A 13,822-nucleotide genomic window follows, 5' to 3' on the forward strand; every position below is an offset into this window, starting at 1 on the left:
CATGGACGCATTTGGGGGAAGGGATTCCAAGCTGCCGTGCGTCTGACGTCATGACGCTGGAGAGAGGAGGCGATGAGAGGAAGGTGCAATAAACACACAGGGCGTCTGCGCCTATCTAAGTAGGACAATAAAGTGAAAACGGTATCAATGTGCTAACAATGGATTTGTCAGACATGCTTCTTCTTAAAGTTTTCCTTTTCGTGTGTTTGCTGAACTACACCCAAGGTGAGTGAGGCGTTTCGTGGAGAAAACGTTCCAAGTTGTGTTGAATCCATGAAGCTAAACGGGGCAGAAATGCTGATAGCCTGCTAGCTAGACGGATCAGCAGGGCCTGCTTGTTGTGAAGAGGACTGCACCCTTTTTGCCGGATTACTTCGAGCTAAAAAATTATACTTGTTGTGCAAGCTGACTTGAATTCGCGCAGTCGATAGAAATAAACCGATATCGATTAGTTATTTCTGCGTGTTGTCACCGTTTTTATTGTCATGTTTGGGTCGGTTTTGTTGTTATAGTGTGAATAGCGCCGACAGCCATTGTTATGAGAAGATGGAGATGCCGACCGGGGGAACGAGCCGTTAGCTTGGTGCGAGCTAACAGTCGAGCCGCCAGCGTTACGGTTGCTGTCCAAAATTTAGACACGTAGCAACTGTCGTTATGGTACCTGCCTCGTGCCAGGTTTTAGAATGTATCGCGTTCAGGTTGGCGTTAGTGTCTTCTGTTTTTGGACTGGGCAGTGCTGTCCTGTCATTTACCCAATCTACTTGATGCTTATTTAGTTTTCTATTGTCTGTATTCAGTAACTGATTATGAACACACACAAAAATGTCTGTATTTATTTTTTTCAAACGAAATTGATTAATTGCTTTATTGATTTGTGATGTACGCCACGTTACATTGTGGCATCATATACCTGCATCATATACTGGTCCAATAGTTTGTTAGTACAATAAAATTAGCTGCATATGACTCAAATGTACTTCTATTAAAATGTCTAACAGTTGTGTTCTCCATATTTATTTTAGGCGATGGGGATATTTTACATATCTTACTGGTTCCTTGTCAAAAGTAGCAGACACAACTTGTTCACTTCACCTCCTATGGTACAATTACCTTAAGAGATGTATGTGATGTGCGTCCCCACGTAATGTTATCACCCTTGAGTTATTTATTTTTTTAAATGATGTGGCTAGTTTGTGTAATCGATGACCTACCTACTTAAAGCTTATTATTGTGTCTTTTGTAAGCCTTGATCAATTTAAATATTTCAGAATAGTCGTGGCCTTCACTTATCATAGTCACCCTAATGAAAAATTTAATGTTGGCACCTAAATATTTCATACTTCACATGAACAGAGAAGTAGCTGAAGCCTGGTCTACTTAGCAATGTTTCCTACATAGTTACCCTGAATCCTATAATTTATGGTCTACTAGTCAGGCACAATGACCTGTCAGACAGTACTAATTACATATATTGTATTTACTCAAAATACTTTCTCTTGGTTTAAATGTTATGTTGAGGAAATTGGATTTCAAAGACTTGCTAGTACTTGCTCAGCGCACTGTCTTAACATTGAAAACAAAGCAACTTTCTGAAGGAATTAAATGGCCTAAACACAATTACTGTTTGTTTTTTTTGTTAATTGAGTTTGTCATTCTGCTTTTGAGTGTGAAGTGGTTGGTGAAATGGGTGGGAATTATTTTCCTTCGAGCCCACCACCCACTCTATATACAATAATTATACTGTGGCGCTGGGGGCTGTTGTTAAACACAGCTCCAAAAACTGGCATCCATTTGACTTATAACACATTTAGCTGCATTTTAAAACAGATCATACAGGTTTGCTGTCAGTTTTCATCATTTTATTCTTGCCTGTCACACCTGCCTGATCACCCAATTTTTTTAGGGCCCCTAAATTATCTCAATTAAGGACTATACCTCAGTTACATACTCTAAAATGTAGCTGTTATACTCTGATGCCGTCTTAATGATTCATATACTTTTCTACGTTTGAAATATATTGCCTAATAAACTAAACTACCATTTCAGTTTCTCTGCCATCAGCTAAAAATAGTAGATGTGACAGACACACTGTGTTATTAAGGCTGTTGCAGACATTTATTTTAACAATCAACACTTGAAATGATGAATGCACTTGCAAATGGCAAGGTGGTACGAAATGTAAACTATACTTTCGTTTTCCATTTTTACCTCTTTACTTAAGATTTAATTAGACTTCTTTTTTTTAACATAAGATAGTGGATTTTAACATATTTTGTTACCTTTTTGTAAGCTTACATTTTATTTCTGTGTAATGAGCTCTCAGGCACAATTATATTCAGGTTATTTTTGTCCATTTACCTATTGTATATAAATATACAAACCACAATATATGACCAAAAGATCATATCTATACACCTACGACGGCTGTTATTTACTTTGATTCTATTCCATAATGTGCTTTTTCGTCAAGTTTCACTATGTATTTCTTTGTTTTTGCTGATAACATGAGTTTCTCTTGTTCTTTTCACTCAGGACACTACAGAAACCCCCTGAACAAGTACATCCGTCACTATGAAGGCCTATCCTACGACACAGAGCTTGTGCACAGCAACCATCAGCGAGCCAAGAGGGCCTTCTCACATGAAGACAAGTTCCTTCATTTAGATTTTCACGCCCACGGAAGGTTTGTCAATTTTCCAATTATTAACTTGACGGGAAAATTTATTTGGATCTTTTTTGTCTCCTTATCTATATCTTTACTTACTGTAAACCCATTCCTTATTCCTGCATCATTTATATTTAAAAGTGGAGGTCAGCTGTAGTAGAGAGTTTAACCACAAAGTTGAACTATTTTTGATAATGTAATTGTTCAAGCCATTTTAAAGCAACAATGTCAGACAATCCTCCGTTTCCAGCTTTTCAGTTGTGAAGATTTCCTACTTTTCTTTGTTTTTTGACAGTAAACGAATCATTTTTGCAACTAGGGACTATTGGTTAGAGAAAACAAGTAATTTAAAGACAAACTTTGCCCAAACAAAAAATGTATTCATTGACAACAAACATCATTTGAGTTGCAGCCCTGGGTTGGGTTTGTTCTGATCTCTTACAACAATCTAAAAACATACAGGTGTGTGTGTGTGTGTGTGTGTGTGTGTGTGTGTGTGTGTGTGTGTGTGTGTGTGTGTGTGTGTGTGTGTGTGTGTGTGTGTGTGTGTGTGTGTGTGTGTGTGTGTGTGTTAATGGATCAGGTGTTTTCAGAGTGTCTCTGTACACTTGATACCTGGGTGGGAACCACTTTTAACTAAATAAGATGGATGGATGGACGCAGACAGTCTTTGTCATGGTGCTTCATTCAGCATTTTGAAGAGGTGGTGTTGTTTGATAGAACGTGTTCACACTCTCCATGACAAAGTCAAGACCATCTGGCTGGAAGCTTGGCAAAGGCTGTTTATCGTCCAGCCTTCTGTGCCCAAACTCTGACGCCGCTTAATAGGGAAGAGAACGATAAGAGCTGTGCAAACAAACACATAGAAGAAAGATGTCAGTTTCTTTTTTAAAAGCATTAACGTGACAGCTTCTTTTCCTTTGAATGAAAGTCGAACTGTTAGATTTATTTTGCAGCACCCCACACCTTATTTTTGTCCATTGAGCGAATTTGAACATCTCTTACATTTTCCCCCTGAGATGAAGTCATAACAGTAAACAATTGTGGTACAAAAGGTTTTCTCGATATACCCAATTTTTGTGCAATCAGGTCGAGTTTGACCATCACTTTGTGATATTAATATTACAAAGACCCCTGTTTTCTTGCGGTCAATATAACTGCTTTGTCTTACCTATAAAACAGTAGCTTACACACTATGAGAGCACCTGATAAGGACACTGAGTTGGTGTAACATGAAACCAGAATTTACTGTAGCATCTTTGTTTCCCTGTCATATGTTTGATCAACCAAAAAAAGCAGCATTGATTCGAGATGTCCTAATTTTCTGTTCCCTCTTTTACAAGATAAGTGCAGTTTCCCCTCTGCAACTAAAATCGCTAGGAGGTTTTTCTCTGCCAAACTATTCCCTTCCTTTCTGCTTTTTCCCTTTCATTTACATTTTCTTTTTCTCAAACACTGAGGGAATATTGCTTACCTACAAAAGTGGGGCCAAAATGTAAAACCCCACCTATACCTGTAGGCTCACACTCTTAACATGAATAATATCAACTGATGGTCTTAGAAACAAACTTGTACAATGTAGATAACACTGTTACATGTTTGATATGTTCTTGTGTTTTCTCTCTTGCCAATAAATTAATTTCTTTGATTTCAGACATTTTAATTTACGAATGAAGAGAGATACAACCTTGTTTGCCCAAGATTTGAAGGTAGATGTTTCAGGAGACGAGGTTCCATTTGATACCTCTCATATCTACACTGGAGAAATCTATGGTACAATTGCCTTTCTCATTTAAACATATCCGTTTTAATGTATCCCTGTAAATCCTCTGACATCTATACATCTGTAATTTGGATTCCAAGGTGAGAAAGGTACTCTCACTCATGGCTCCATTGTGGATGGTAAGTTTGATGGCTTCATTCAGAGCTACCATGGCTCCTACTACGTGGAGCCTGCTGAGAGATACCTGGAGGGTAAAGACGTGCCGTTCCACTCAGTCATCTATCACGAAGACGACATCCGTGAGTCCCTAGCAACTTCAGCTACACAAATACTCTGACACCGTGTATTCATCGAGTATGTGTAATTGGATGCACACTTTTGTAAATGTGTGATCGGGAAGTGCAAGGTTAGAGCAGCTTAGCTGGTGGAGGCAGACTGGTGTGATTGGCCCCCAGGGAGCAAAGATACCCGCGGTGCTTGTTGGCTGTGTAACGGGATCTTTCTCCCAGGCTACTGGCTCATTTTAGCAGTCTTCTCCATGTTGGTACTGATAGTGAGCACCAGGCATACTTCACTACGCTGGCACCCCCTAATTTCAATTGATCTGTGTACATATATTATGTGGCTGAGGGCCAAGTTAAACAAAAATGTTAGAGGAATCGCTAATGACAGCGACAAGAAAGTAACAGTTTACATAGAAAGCTGGGCTCAAGTGGCGGGTAAGTACATCCATTAGCTGATCCCGAAAAGCGCCAGAAATAGAGAGACTCGGGGGGGTTAAGTAGCTAACATTGTCTTTCATAATCCTAACTGTGTTGTGTCTGCCTCTCTCACTCAGACTACCCGCACAAGTACGGCCCAGAGGGAGGCTGCGCTGATAGCTCAGTGTTTGAGAGGATGAAGAAATACCAAGCCTCAGCAAAGCCGCCCAAGGTGAATGACACCACAGTAAACCCTGACAGTGGTTTTGGTTTTTGTGGAAAATGTACTAGACAGGGTTAGAGATTCCCTTGGATGCCTTTTTTTTAAGTCTGTGTGCCCTTTGAGGTTATATTTACTGGTGAGAATAGTCGGTCTCGGCTCAATTAATGGATGTCTAGGTGATTTATTCCTAGCTCATCAAAATAGACTGGGATAAAAAGTTTTAACTAAATGTTTTTAAAGATTTTTCTAGAACTGTTTTTTTCCCAACAATGCTTTTTTTTTACATTCAAATTCAATACAAGTATAGCAGTATCACAAGTGCACTCATCCATGCTGCTGTGGGTGTGTGTTCACCAAGTGGCAACCTCCTGCTAAGAAATGAATCCAATGTTGTGACAAAAGATGCAGTTCTTGAAATGGCCACTTGAGGCCAGCTCTATTGCAAATTAATCTCTATAGACCGAAACCACCCACTTTATGCTTCACAACAGCTCCTCAGACACTTATGGGTGACGTGAGTGAGGCTGCGTCCATATTTTATCTAGTCTGTAGTCTTCCACAAAGAGGAAGGGAATCTGAGGTTTGATGTATTGTAATTTCTTAATAAATTACAACACATTTACATAATGTAAATGTATACATAATAGCATGTTATTTATTCATATCTCTCAGAAGTTTCACATTGTATTTATTTTCATTTGAGTGGCGTTGTCACTGATGTCTTTGTCATCCATGAAATGAGGAAAGCTAGGTTAATCTCACCATCTTTGAAAAACCATAAAAGCAGTTTAACAAAGCATATCACTGTTCTGAATATATTTCCAGAATCCTCAAAGATTCCTCTTTACAACTACATAAGCAAATATTCAGTCTGCTGCACAATAATAACAATTTTAATTGCCTTTTCTTTTTTTTCTAATCCAAACAAAGATGAATGCCAGAAGTGACATATGTTCTTGTTCAATGTGAACTAGGAATACAATATTGGGCTTTGTTATATCAAATATCTATTAATGTTTCTTTCCAATATGTTTCCCAAATCAAAGCATTCCTTTTATTGGACAGTCGGTGTGCTCCTCTTTTTTTTTTTCTTTCTTTTTAAATGTCTTCCCTTTTTATTTCCCCACTATATTCTTATAGGCATTGTAGATAGTAAATCTTCCACAGCAACAGAGTTGCAGTTCATGAACATGCTGCAGCTGAAAAAGCCCAGCCTAAAAATACCAGACATTATTTATTTAGCTTCTGTTTGGTTGAAAAGGTTGTATATACACGTATGTTTTATTGAACTGTCTACTTCCTACTCTGATCTCCTCACACCAGGAGCTCCACACTGAGGCGGGCTTTAATGACCCTGTGCTGCTGAGGAAGAAGAGGATGGCCCAGGTTGAGAAAAACACCTGCCAGCTGTTCATTCAGACTGACCATCTCTTCTTCAAGTACTACAAGACCAGAGAGGCTGTCATTGCTCAGGTAATGCACAGTCCCAGTCACTTATTTGACACGAGCTACGTTCCGGTGCTGTTACAATTCGATTTACACAATCAGTACGTAGTTTATTTTGTGTGATATTGGTGGTAAGGTACATTTTTTACTAACAGAACATTATACAGAAGAGATTAAAGGGTAATTAGTTTTGGAATAATTGCATTCACACATTTTAGTTTCCACTCATACTGTAGAGTTGCTATCTGTGGGGAAACCACTGTGTGACACTAGCAGGCTGAGGTGCACAAAACACAGTATATTACAGGAGAGTACAGTATAGTTGAAGCTTTTTTTTTCTCATAACTCTTTCAGATCTCCAGTCATGTCAAGGCCATCGATGCCATCTATCAGGGGACAGACTTCATGGGTATTCGCAACATCAGCTTCATGGTGAAAAGAATCAGGGTAAGTCTGGTATGGATTTTGAGGCCTGTGTGAATTCTGGATTTCTTCCCTCTGAACTTATCGTCGTCATCCTCTTGTATAGATCAACACCACCAGCGACGAGAGGGACCGGTCCAACCCCTTCCGCTTTGCCAACATCGGTGTGGAGAAGTTCCTTGAGCTGAACTCGGAGCAGAACCATGACGACTACTGCTTGGCTTATGTTTTCACCGACAGAGACTTTGATGACGGGGTGCTGGGTTTGGCCTGGGTGGGAGCCCCTTCAGGTACTGAAAGACAGATCATTTAGTCCTTCTTTAGAAGCATTACACAGCGTATAACAAATTATAGAATGTTTTTTGTATCTGTAATTTAGAGTTCAGAATTCAGTGAGAATTATCTGGATTGCATATTGCAGCTACAACTAGAAAAAGTGCCCGTGATATTTGGGATTGTAAATGCTGATCGATTCTGACTATAGAACTAAATGTAGCCTAAAATATCTAATATGCAGATAATATGCAGATGTAATGATTCCTAAACAATTTAATTATGGCTCTAGCCATATATTTATTGCACTCTATTATTATTATTATTATTATTATTATTATTATTATTATAGTTATTACATTCTTAATTTGAAGTTTTAACAGAAGATATTGCACTGTTAAAATCTTAAATTTTTGCAAGTAATAATTGTAATGACACACAATTTGAATTTAACATAATCTGTAAACATGTTGATGAATCCTGCTCATTATGTTGTGAAGAAAGACATGATGTCATCTCGAAGTTAATTAAAAAATTGTCATAGCATAACTCAGATTCTCCCTCTTTAATAAGAGAAATCTTGTAGTTTTGTAGCTGTGGTTTGAAATACATTTCTAACTTATGCTTTCATTTTGCAGGGAGCTCCGGAGGCATCTGTGAAAAAAGCAAGCTGTACTCCGACGGAAAGAAGAAGTCTCTCAACACTGGTATAATCACTGTACAGAACTATGCCTCCCACGTACCTCCAAAAGTCTCCCATATCACTTTTGCACATGAAGTAGGACACAACTTTGGCTCCCCGGTGAGTTACTAGACGCGCCACATTAATGCATGGTGAGAATGAATAAGGCTCGCACATTTTGAACCTTCTTCTTTTAACCTGTGATGTTTTCCTTTCTCATTCCCAGCACGACTCTGGATCTGAGTGCACCCCAGGAGAATCCAAGAGCCCAGACAAGAAGGAGAAGGGCAATTATATCATGTATGCAAGAGCTACATCGGGCGACAAGCTCAACAATAATAAGTTCTCCATCTGTAGCGTGCGCAACATCAGCCAAGTGCTGGAGAAGAAAAGAAGCAACTGCTTTGTCGGTGCGTTTCACTGTTTTTTGATCTTCACTGTCAAACTATTCAAAATTCAAACCACATTGTTCTGATTCTGCTTTCCCCGTACTGATGAGTGTGGGGGACTTTAAGCCCCGTGCTTTAATCAGTGATTTAATTCAGGCTACCTGAAAGGCACCAACATATTGGCGAGTATTGCTTTGTAAAGCAATCTTGGCTTCCATCCAGTGTTATTTTTACGGACAGCATATTTTTGAATTTGTATTAGTGTTTTTTTTTTTTTTTTTGGTCACAGTTATTTAAAAGCTTAATCTATTTTGCACACGCTGTTTGAAGTCTCATGCGTACATATCCATCTTGGCTGATATGATGTGAAAATATTAGATTTTGGTGTACGCTTCAAAAACTGTCTTGGTTCACTGAAGAGTGAAGACTGTTTTTGTTTCCCTGTTTTTTGCAGCAGCACATTCTCTTCAGATCAATGTTTTGTAAATGTCTGATTTCTCATCGACTTCTAGCCTCCAGCAAAAGAAGTCAAACTATTAAACGCGTTCTAGCTTTTGGGGACCAGACTCAATGTTTATTTTTCCTTCTCAAAACAGAGTCTGGTCAGCCCATCTGTGGCAACGGCTTGGTGGAGCCAGGAGAGGAGTGTGACTGTGGCTACAGTGATCAGTGCAAGGACCAGTGCTGCTATGACGCCAACCAGGCTGACAACAAGAAGTGCAAATTAAAGCCCAACAAAGTCTGCAGGTAGATGTGGAAGTTATTTTTGTGTTTTTGTTTTGTTCCTGAGCATTTTGAGGTTTCATAAGGAAGATCTTACAGTTCATTTGTGATAATTCTTGACTAAACTGCTCTCTCTGTCCCACCAGTCCCAGCCAGGGTCCTTGTTGCACTCCTGAGTGCTCTTACAAGGGTCGTAATGAGAAGTGCAGAGAGGAGTCGGAGTGCGCTCACCAGGGCATGTGTAACGGTGTGGGTTCGCAGTGTCCCACATCTGAGCCCAAAGCCAACTTCACCGCCTGCCACGGAGAGACTCAAGTCTGCCTCAACGGGGTGAGACTTCACACCTGGAAGAACTGGTTGTTATAGCAACTTTATATGCATACCCGTCAGCGTCTGATCTCGCCTGTCCTCATGCTCCTCCCCCGCAGGGCTGCTCCGGCTCCATCTGTGAAAAGTACGGGCTCGAGGCCTGCACCTGTGCGAGCCTAGATGGCAAAGACGAGACGGAGCTTTGCCATGTGTGCTGCATGGAGAAGAGTGAGTCATTTACCTTTTTTTTTTTTTTTTCTGCCAAGAGAAAATAACATTAATCTAAATATAATGTGCCTGAGATTTTTTCATTTGAATCATGTTGACTGTCTGTGATCCATCTCCGCAGTGAATCCCAACACGTGCAGCAGCACAGGCTCAGAGCTTCTGGCTCGTTTCTTTAATAAGAAAGTGACCACGCTGCCAGCCGGCTCGCCGTGCAACGACTTCAAGGGCTACTGTGACGTGTTCATGAAGTGCCGGCTGGTGGATGCGGACGGACCGCTGGCCAGGCTGAAGAAGGCCATCTTCAACCCAGAGCTCTATGAAAACATTGCAGAGTGGATCGTGGTATGTATTGTCTCCTTGATTCTGATTGGATGATGAGTATAATTAGGTCTTTTTGTTTTAACTGTTTGATTTGTGCTTCTCCAGGCCCATTGGTGGGCAGTGCTATTGATGGGTATTGCCCTCATCATGCTCATGGCTGGCTTCATTAAGATCTGTAGTGTGCATACACCGAGCAGCAATCCCAAACTTCCTCCTCCCAAACCACTTCCAGGTAAGTCCAGATGTTTATAAAGAAGGATGAAAAAATAATACTTTTATATATTTATTGATAAACATTTTGTCCATGGTTTAGCACTTCACTGCCAAACTGTCACAATTAACCGGTTTACATGGATGTCCAACCTGCCACTCCTGCATGGCGTTCATTTGTAGTTGCAGGTTTGTTGTGTTAAGCCACATGCAAAAAAAAAAATATACCTCAAATAATTACAGTCAATTTTACACTAAAACAGTGTAATTTAATTGATAGAATGATGTATATTTTGTTGGATCATTTCATGTTCTCTTACTGGTTCTTATTGCAACTCAAATTCTTAGGTTTGGTATAAATACTTACAAATGAACAGACGTTGAGTTTTGGGAGTTCAGTAACGTCGTCTTGTACTGGCATACTGGTTAACGTGTGAAAACCACCCACTGTTTGGGCTTCTCTCAGAGGAAAAAAGACAAGTGTGAGAGAAATCTTGTTATCAAACTAAAACAGTGTTCCTGGGTCACACTGTGAGACGAGACTGGAGTTAGAGCTTCAAAAAACAAAAACGGCTTTGTCAACCAGATATTTAGGAGCAAAATACCACTGCAGCGATGCACAATTGCGTTTCATGTTGCATTTTCCCATGAGCTCGTCCATACACTCCCACTTAGAGATTTCTCATTCCAAAGGGCTGCACCGTGGCGAAACCTGGGAATGGTGCAGAAGAATGACGCAAGTTGATGACGCTCTGCTTGAAACTCTTTTTTTTTCCCCCCTCTTGTAATCCTACGATTCACCATGCTCCAAAATGCCTCCAACTTGATCTTGTACAGTCTGACACAGACTGCAACCACACGTTTATTAGACCCATCTCTCACAGTGTGACATGCAATTAACTTGTTGTTATTGCAGGGAAGGCATCAGTAGCAGAGTGTCAGTATGTGCAATTTATTTTGGCGCACACCTACAATCCGTCTTCTAACAAGCTCAAATAACTGCCTTTTACCCTGACAGGCACTTTGAAGAGGCGGCGAGCGCAGCAGCAGGCTAACTCCCAGGTGCAGAACCAGTCTCAGCACCCGCACGGCCACCAACATGGCGGCCAGCGGCAAGCCCAGAGGCAGCCTCAGCGGCAGGCACAGCAGCCCCAGAGGCACCACCGTCAGCCCAGAGAGAACTATCAGATGGGCCAGATGAGACGCTGAGACCCTGCATCCCGCCCCCCTCCCCCCAATGCCTTGGCTCCTCCTTGTGCCTACAGTGGGAAACAAAAGCGTCACTCCATCCAAAGAAAAGCCTGACATGGTTGTTAGTCATCATCATATTCACCATTTACAGACTAAACGGATGCGTGAAAAAGAGAAAACACTATCTAGCAACTCGATTGGCTCTTCGTGGAGTGGACTCAACCATCAGCCATTTCCAATGCAGTGCGATATAGCATCTTTTTCCACCTATTATTTTCTTCTTAAGGAGTGCCAAGGAGTTAAGGATCATGTGTAGCTTTAGTACATTCTGTGATGTGTTTTATTTTTTTGTTTTTCTGTTTGTTCTATTGCAACGTCTTCTTGAGTGACACGCCCGTGGCTGCTGGTGAATTTGTTCCGTGATTTTTTTCTTTCGCCATTCTAGCCAGGAATGAGAGACACTCAGTGGGGATTTGCGGCACTTTTTGTGATTTACACATGTCGAACGGCAAAAAGACACAGGCTCCGGTCTCTCGTGAGACCGTCTTCTGCATGTGACTGTACATATTTAGTGTATCATAAGTGAAAACAAACTATTTCTTCTACTGTAAATGTGTAATTCTTCACATTTTTCTTTAATTTTTCGGTTAGTGCTCTCAGGACTCTTAACACATAGTTGAAGGAGTGATGGTTGTGATGAGTTCCTTGGACGTTGCAGTTGAGGATTTGGCGCCATCAAGTTCTCTTCGCAGTCGTCCTATCAGGTGGATCTCTTTCACTTTCGTTAGATTGCAAATTTCGAATTTGAACAACAAGGTCACCATATCCCACTTTTTAGGCCTTCTTCGTGCAAGGTCCCTTTTTCATCTTTATTTTTTATTGTCTTGCTAACATCATGTTTTGCTTATGTTGTGTAACCAGCTAGATGAGGTCATGGGAACAGAAAGGGAAGATCACCTAGTTTGGTACACCTTTTTTATTGTCTTACCGATTTTGTTTTTGATAATGAAGAATGAAAAAACCACTAACTGAAGCTGAGGACGATTCTACCTGTTCATATGAAGACAAGGGAACATGAAGGCCCTGTGGCTTAGTTTAGAAGTGAGAGTGTGTCATGTTACAGAGTTAGTTTACATGAGTGTGGAAATAAATTTAAAAATGACTCCGGTGTGGATGTACAAAAAAAATTGTAAGATTAAATCATTCTATTATTCTTCAGATAGCGAATCTAAGAACTTTTCAATGTGGGCATGCGGACACATTTATTAAATGTGACTATTAATTGACAAAGGTCTGTAATATTTGTATGTCACACAACACTATTTACTTTGACAGCTATTAATGTGAGTCTTAAAACAAGTGGATGGAGCAGCGTAACGCAGCAGCATCGTCACACTATTCACACATTTCCTCAGTGTGTTCACTAGTTTCACAGACGAGCTGCTGCTTTTTATTTTATTTTGAAAGTCACCCGGTCAGATCTCATCACGGACTAAATCCCCAAAAGAGCACATGAGTGCATGCCTCAGTGTGAGTTAACAACAGAGTGCCATAGAAATGTGTACAGCTGATCTTTTTCTGTACAGGTTTGATACAAATACAGTAAACACCTGTGAGGTTTCTGAAGCCTGATGGAAGAAATAACGGAGAAGGATCGCAAAGCCGGTCAAGTTGTGCAAAAATCTCATGATTTATTTTTCCCTGCGAACATTTCACCTGCCAATAGTTTTTGGGTGAAGCGAGTGAAAAGTTTGCCACGTTTTATATTCAGCAGAGTACATTTTGTGCTTTGACATTTCATTTATGCTGGCATTATTTTTTTGAAACGCATGCAATACTATTCCCAACTGATATCTCACAGCATTGTTCTGACGGTCGTAATAATCACACGTGTGCTCTGGAGGGGATTAGAAACAATGTGTCTCACAGTCAGTAGTTTATTTCACACGGCAGATGAATAAGGCTGGTCGGCGGTCGCTATACCTTGTCATTTCTGTACAAAATGGAGCTCTTTTTAAATGTCATCTTCTAGGCTGGACCCCGCCTGTTAAACTTAGAGAATTTACATGTAAACTTGTACAGTACTTCGAAAATTTGCATTTCATTTGAAAATGGAAAAATTACATTTTGATACATCCGTTTCATTTTTTGTATTCTAATTCCAGAGTAAGTTGTTCAAAGATGTTCATATGTGACAAACCCTCCTCTCCTCTAATTTATTTATGTTCTTATATGTGCTAGTTGAACTGGAGTTTGCTTCTGATACTTTTCTCCACCGTCATCAATGGTAAAAACAATTCAGGGTGATGGAGTTA

At 40.2% G+C, this 13,822-nt stretch overlaps 1 protein-coding gene across 1 annotated transcript; it reads left to right on the plus strand.

Annotated features, from left to right (window-relative positions):
• Nucleotides 1-76: 76 nt before the first annotated feature.
• On the plus strand, nt 77-12,669 carry LOC137804009 (disintegrin and metalloproteinase domain-containing protein 10-like). The gene is made up of 16 exons (XM_068602928.1): nt 77-225; nt 2,533-2,683; nt 4,320-4,438; nt 4,529-4,687; nt 5,227-5,321; nt 6,636-6,785; nt 7,113-7,205; nt 7,288-7,471; nt 8,093-8,256; nt 8,363-8,546; nt 9,122-9,272; nt 9,395-9,578; nt 9,677-9,785; nt 9,907-10,127; nt 10,212-10,338; nt 11,335-12,669. The coding sequence occupies exons 1-16, from the start codon at nt 159-161 to the stop codon at nt 11,523-11,525; spliced, it is 2,349 nt and encodes a 782-aa protein (XP_068459029.1). The 5' UTR covers nt 77-158; the 3' UTR covers nt 11,526-12,669.
• Nucleotides 12,670-13,822: the final 1,153 nt, after the last annotated feature.

This window comes from Clinocottus analis, unplaced genomic scaffold (genome assembly GCF_023055335.1).
Source record: "Clinocottus analis isolate CAN_PGR_092001 unplaced genomic scaffold, fCliAna1.0.p SCAF_6, whole genome shotgun sequence".
Classification (NCBI taxonomy): Eukaryota; Metazoa; Chordata; class Actinopteri; order Perciformes; family Cottidae; genus Clinocottus; species Clinocottus analis.

Bases quoted from the DNA above. Each gene is read 5' to 3' on its own strand.
- LOC137804009 (XM_068602928.1), top strand. From the start codon at position 159: ATGGATTTGTCAGACATGCTTCTTCTTAAAGTTTTCCTTTTCGTGTGT. The intron at 7,472-8,092 runs GTACTGAAAGAC...TTCATTTTGCAG, and splicing joins CTGGGTGGGAGCCCCTTCAG to GGAGCTCCGGAGGCATCTGT. The intron at 9,273-9,394 runs GTAGATGTGGAA...CTGTCCCACCAG, and splicing joins AAGCCCAACAAAGTCTGCAG to TCCCAGCCAGGGTCCTTGTT.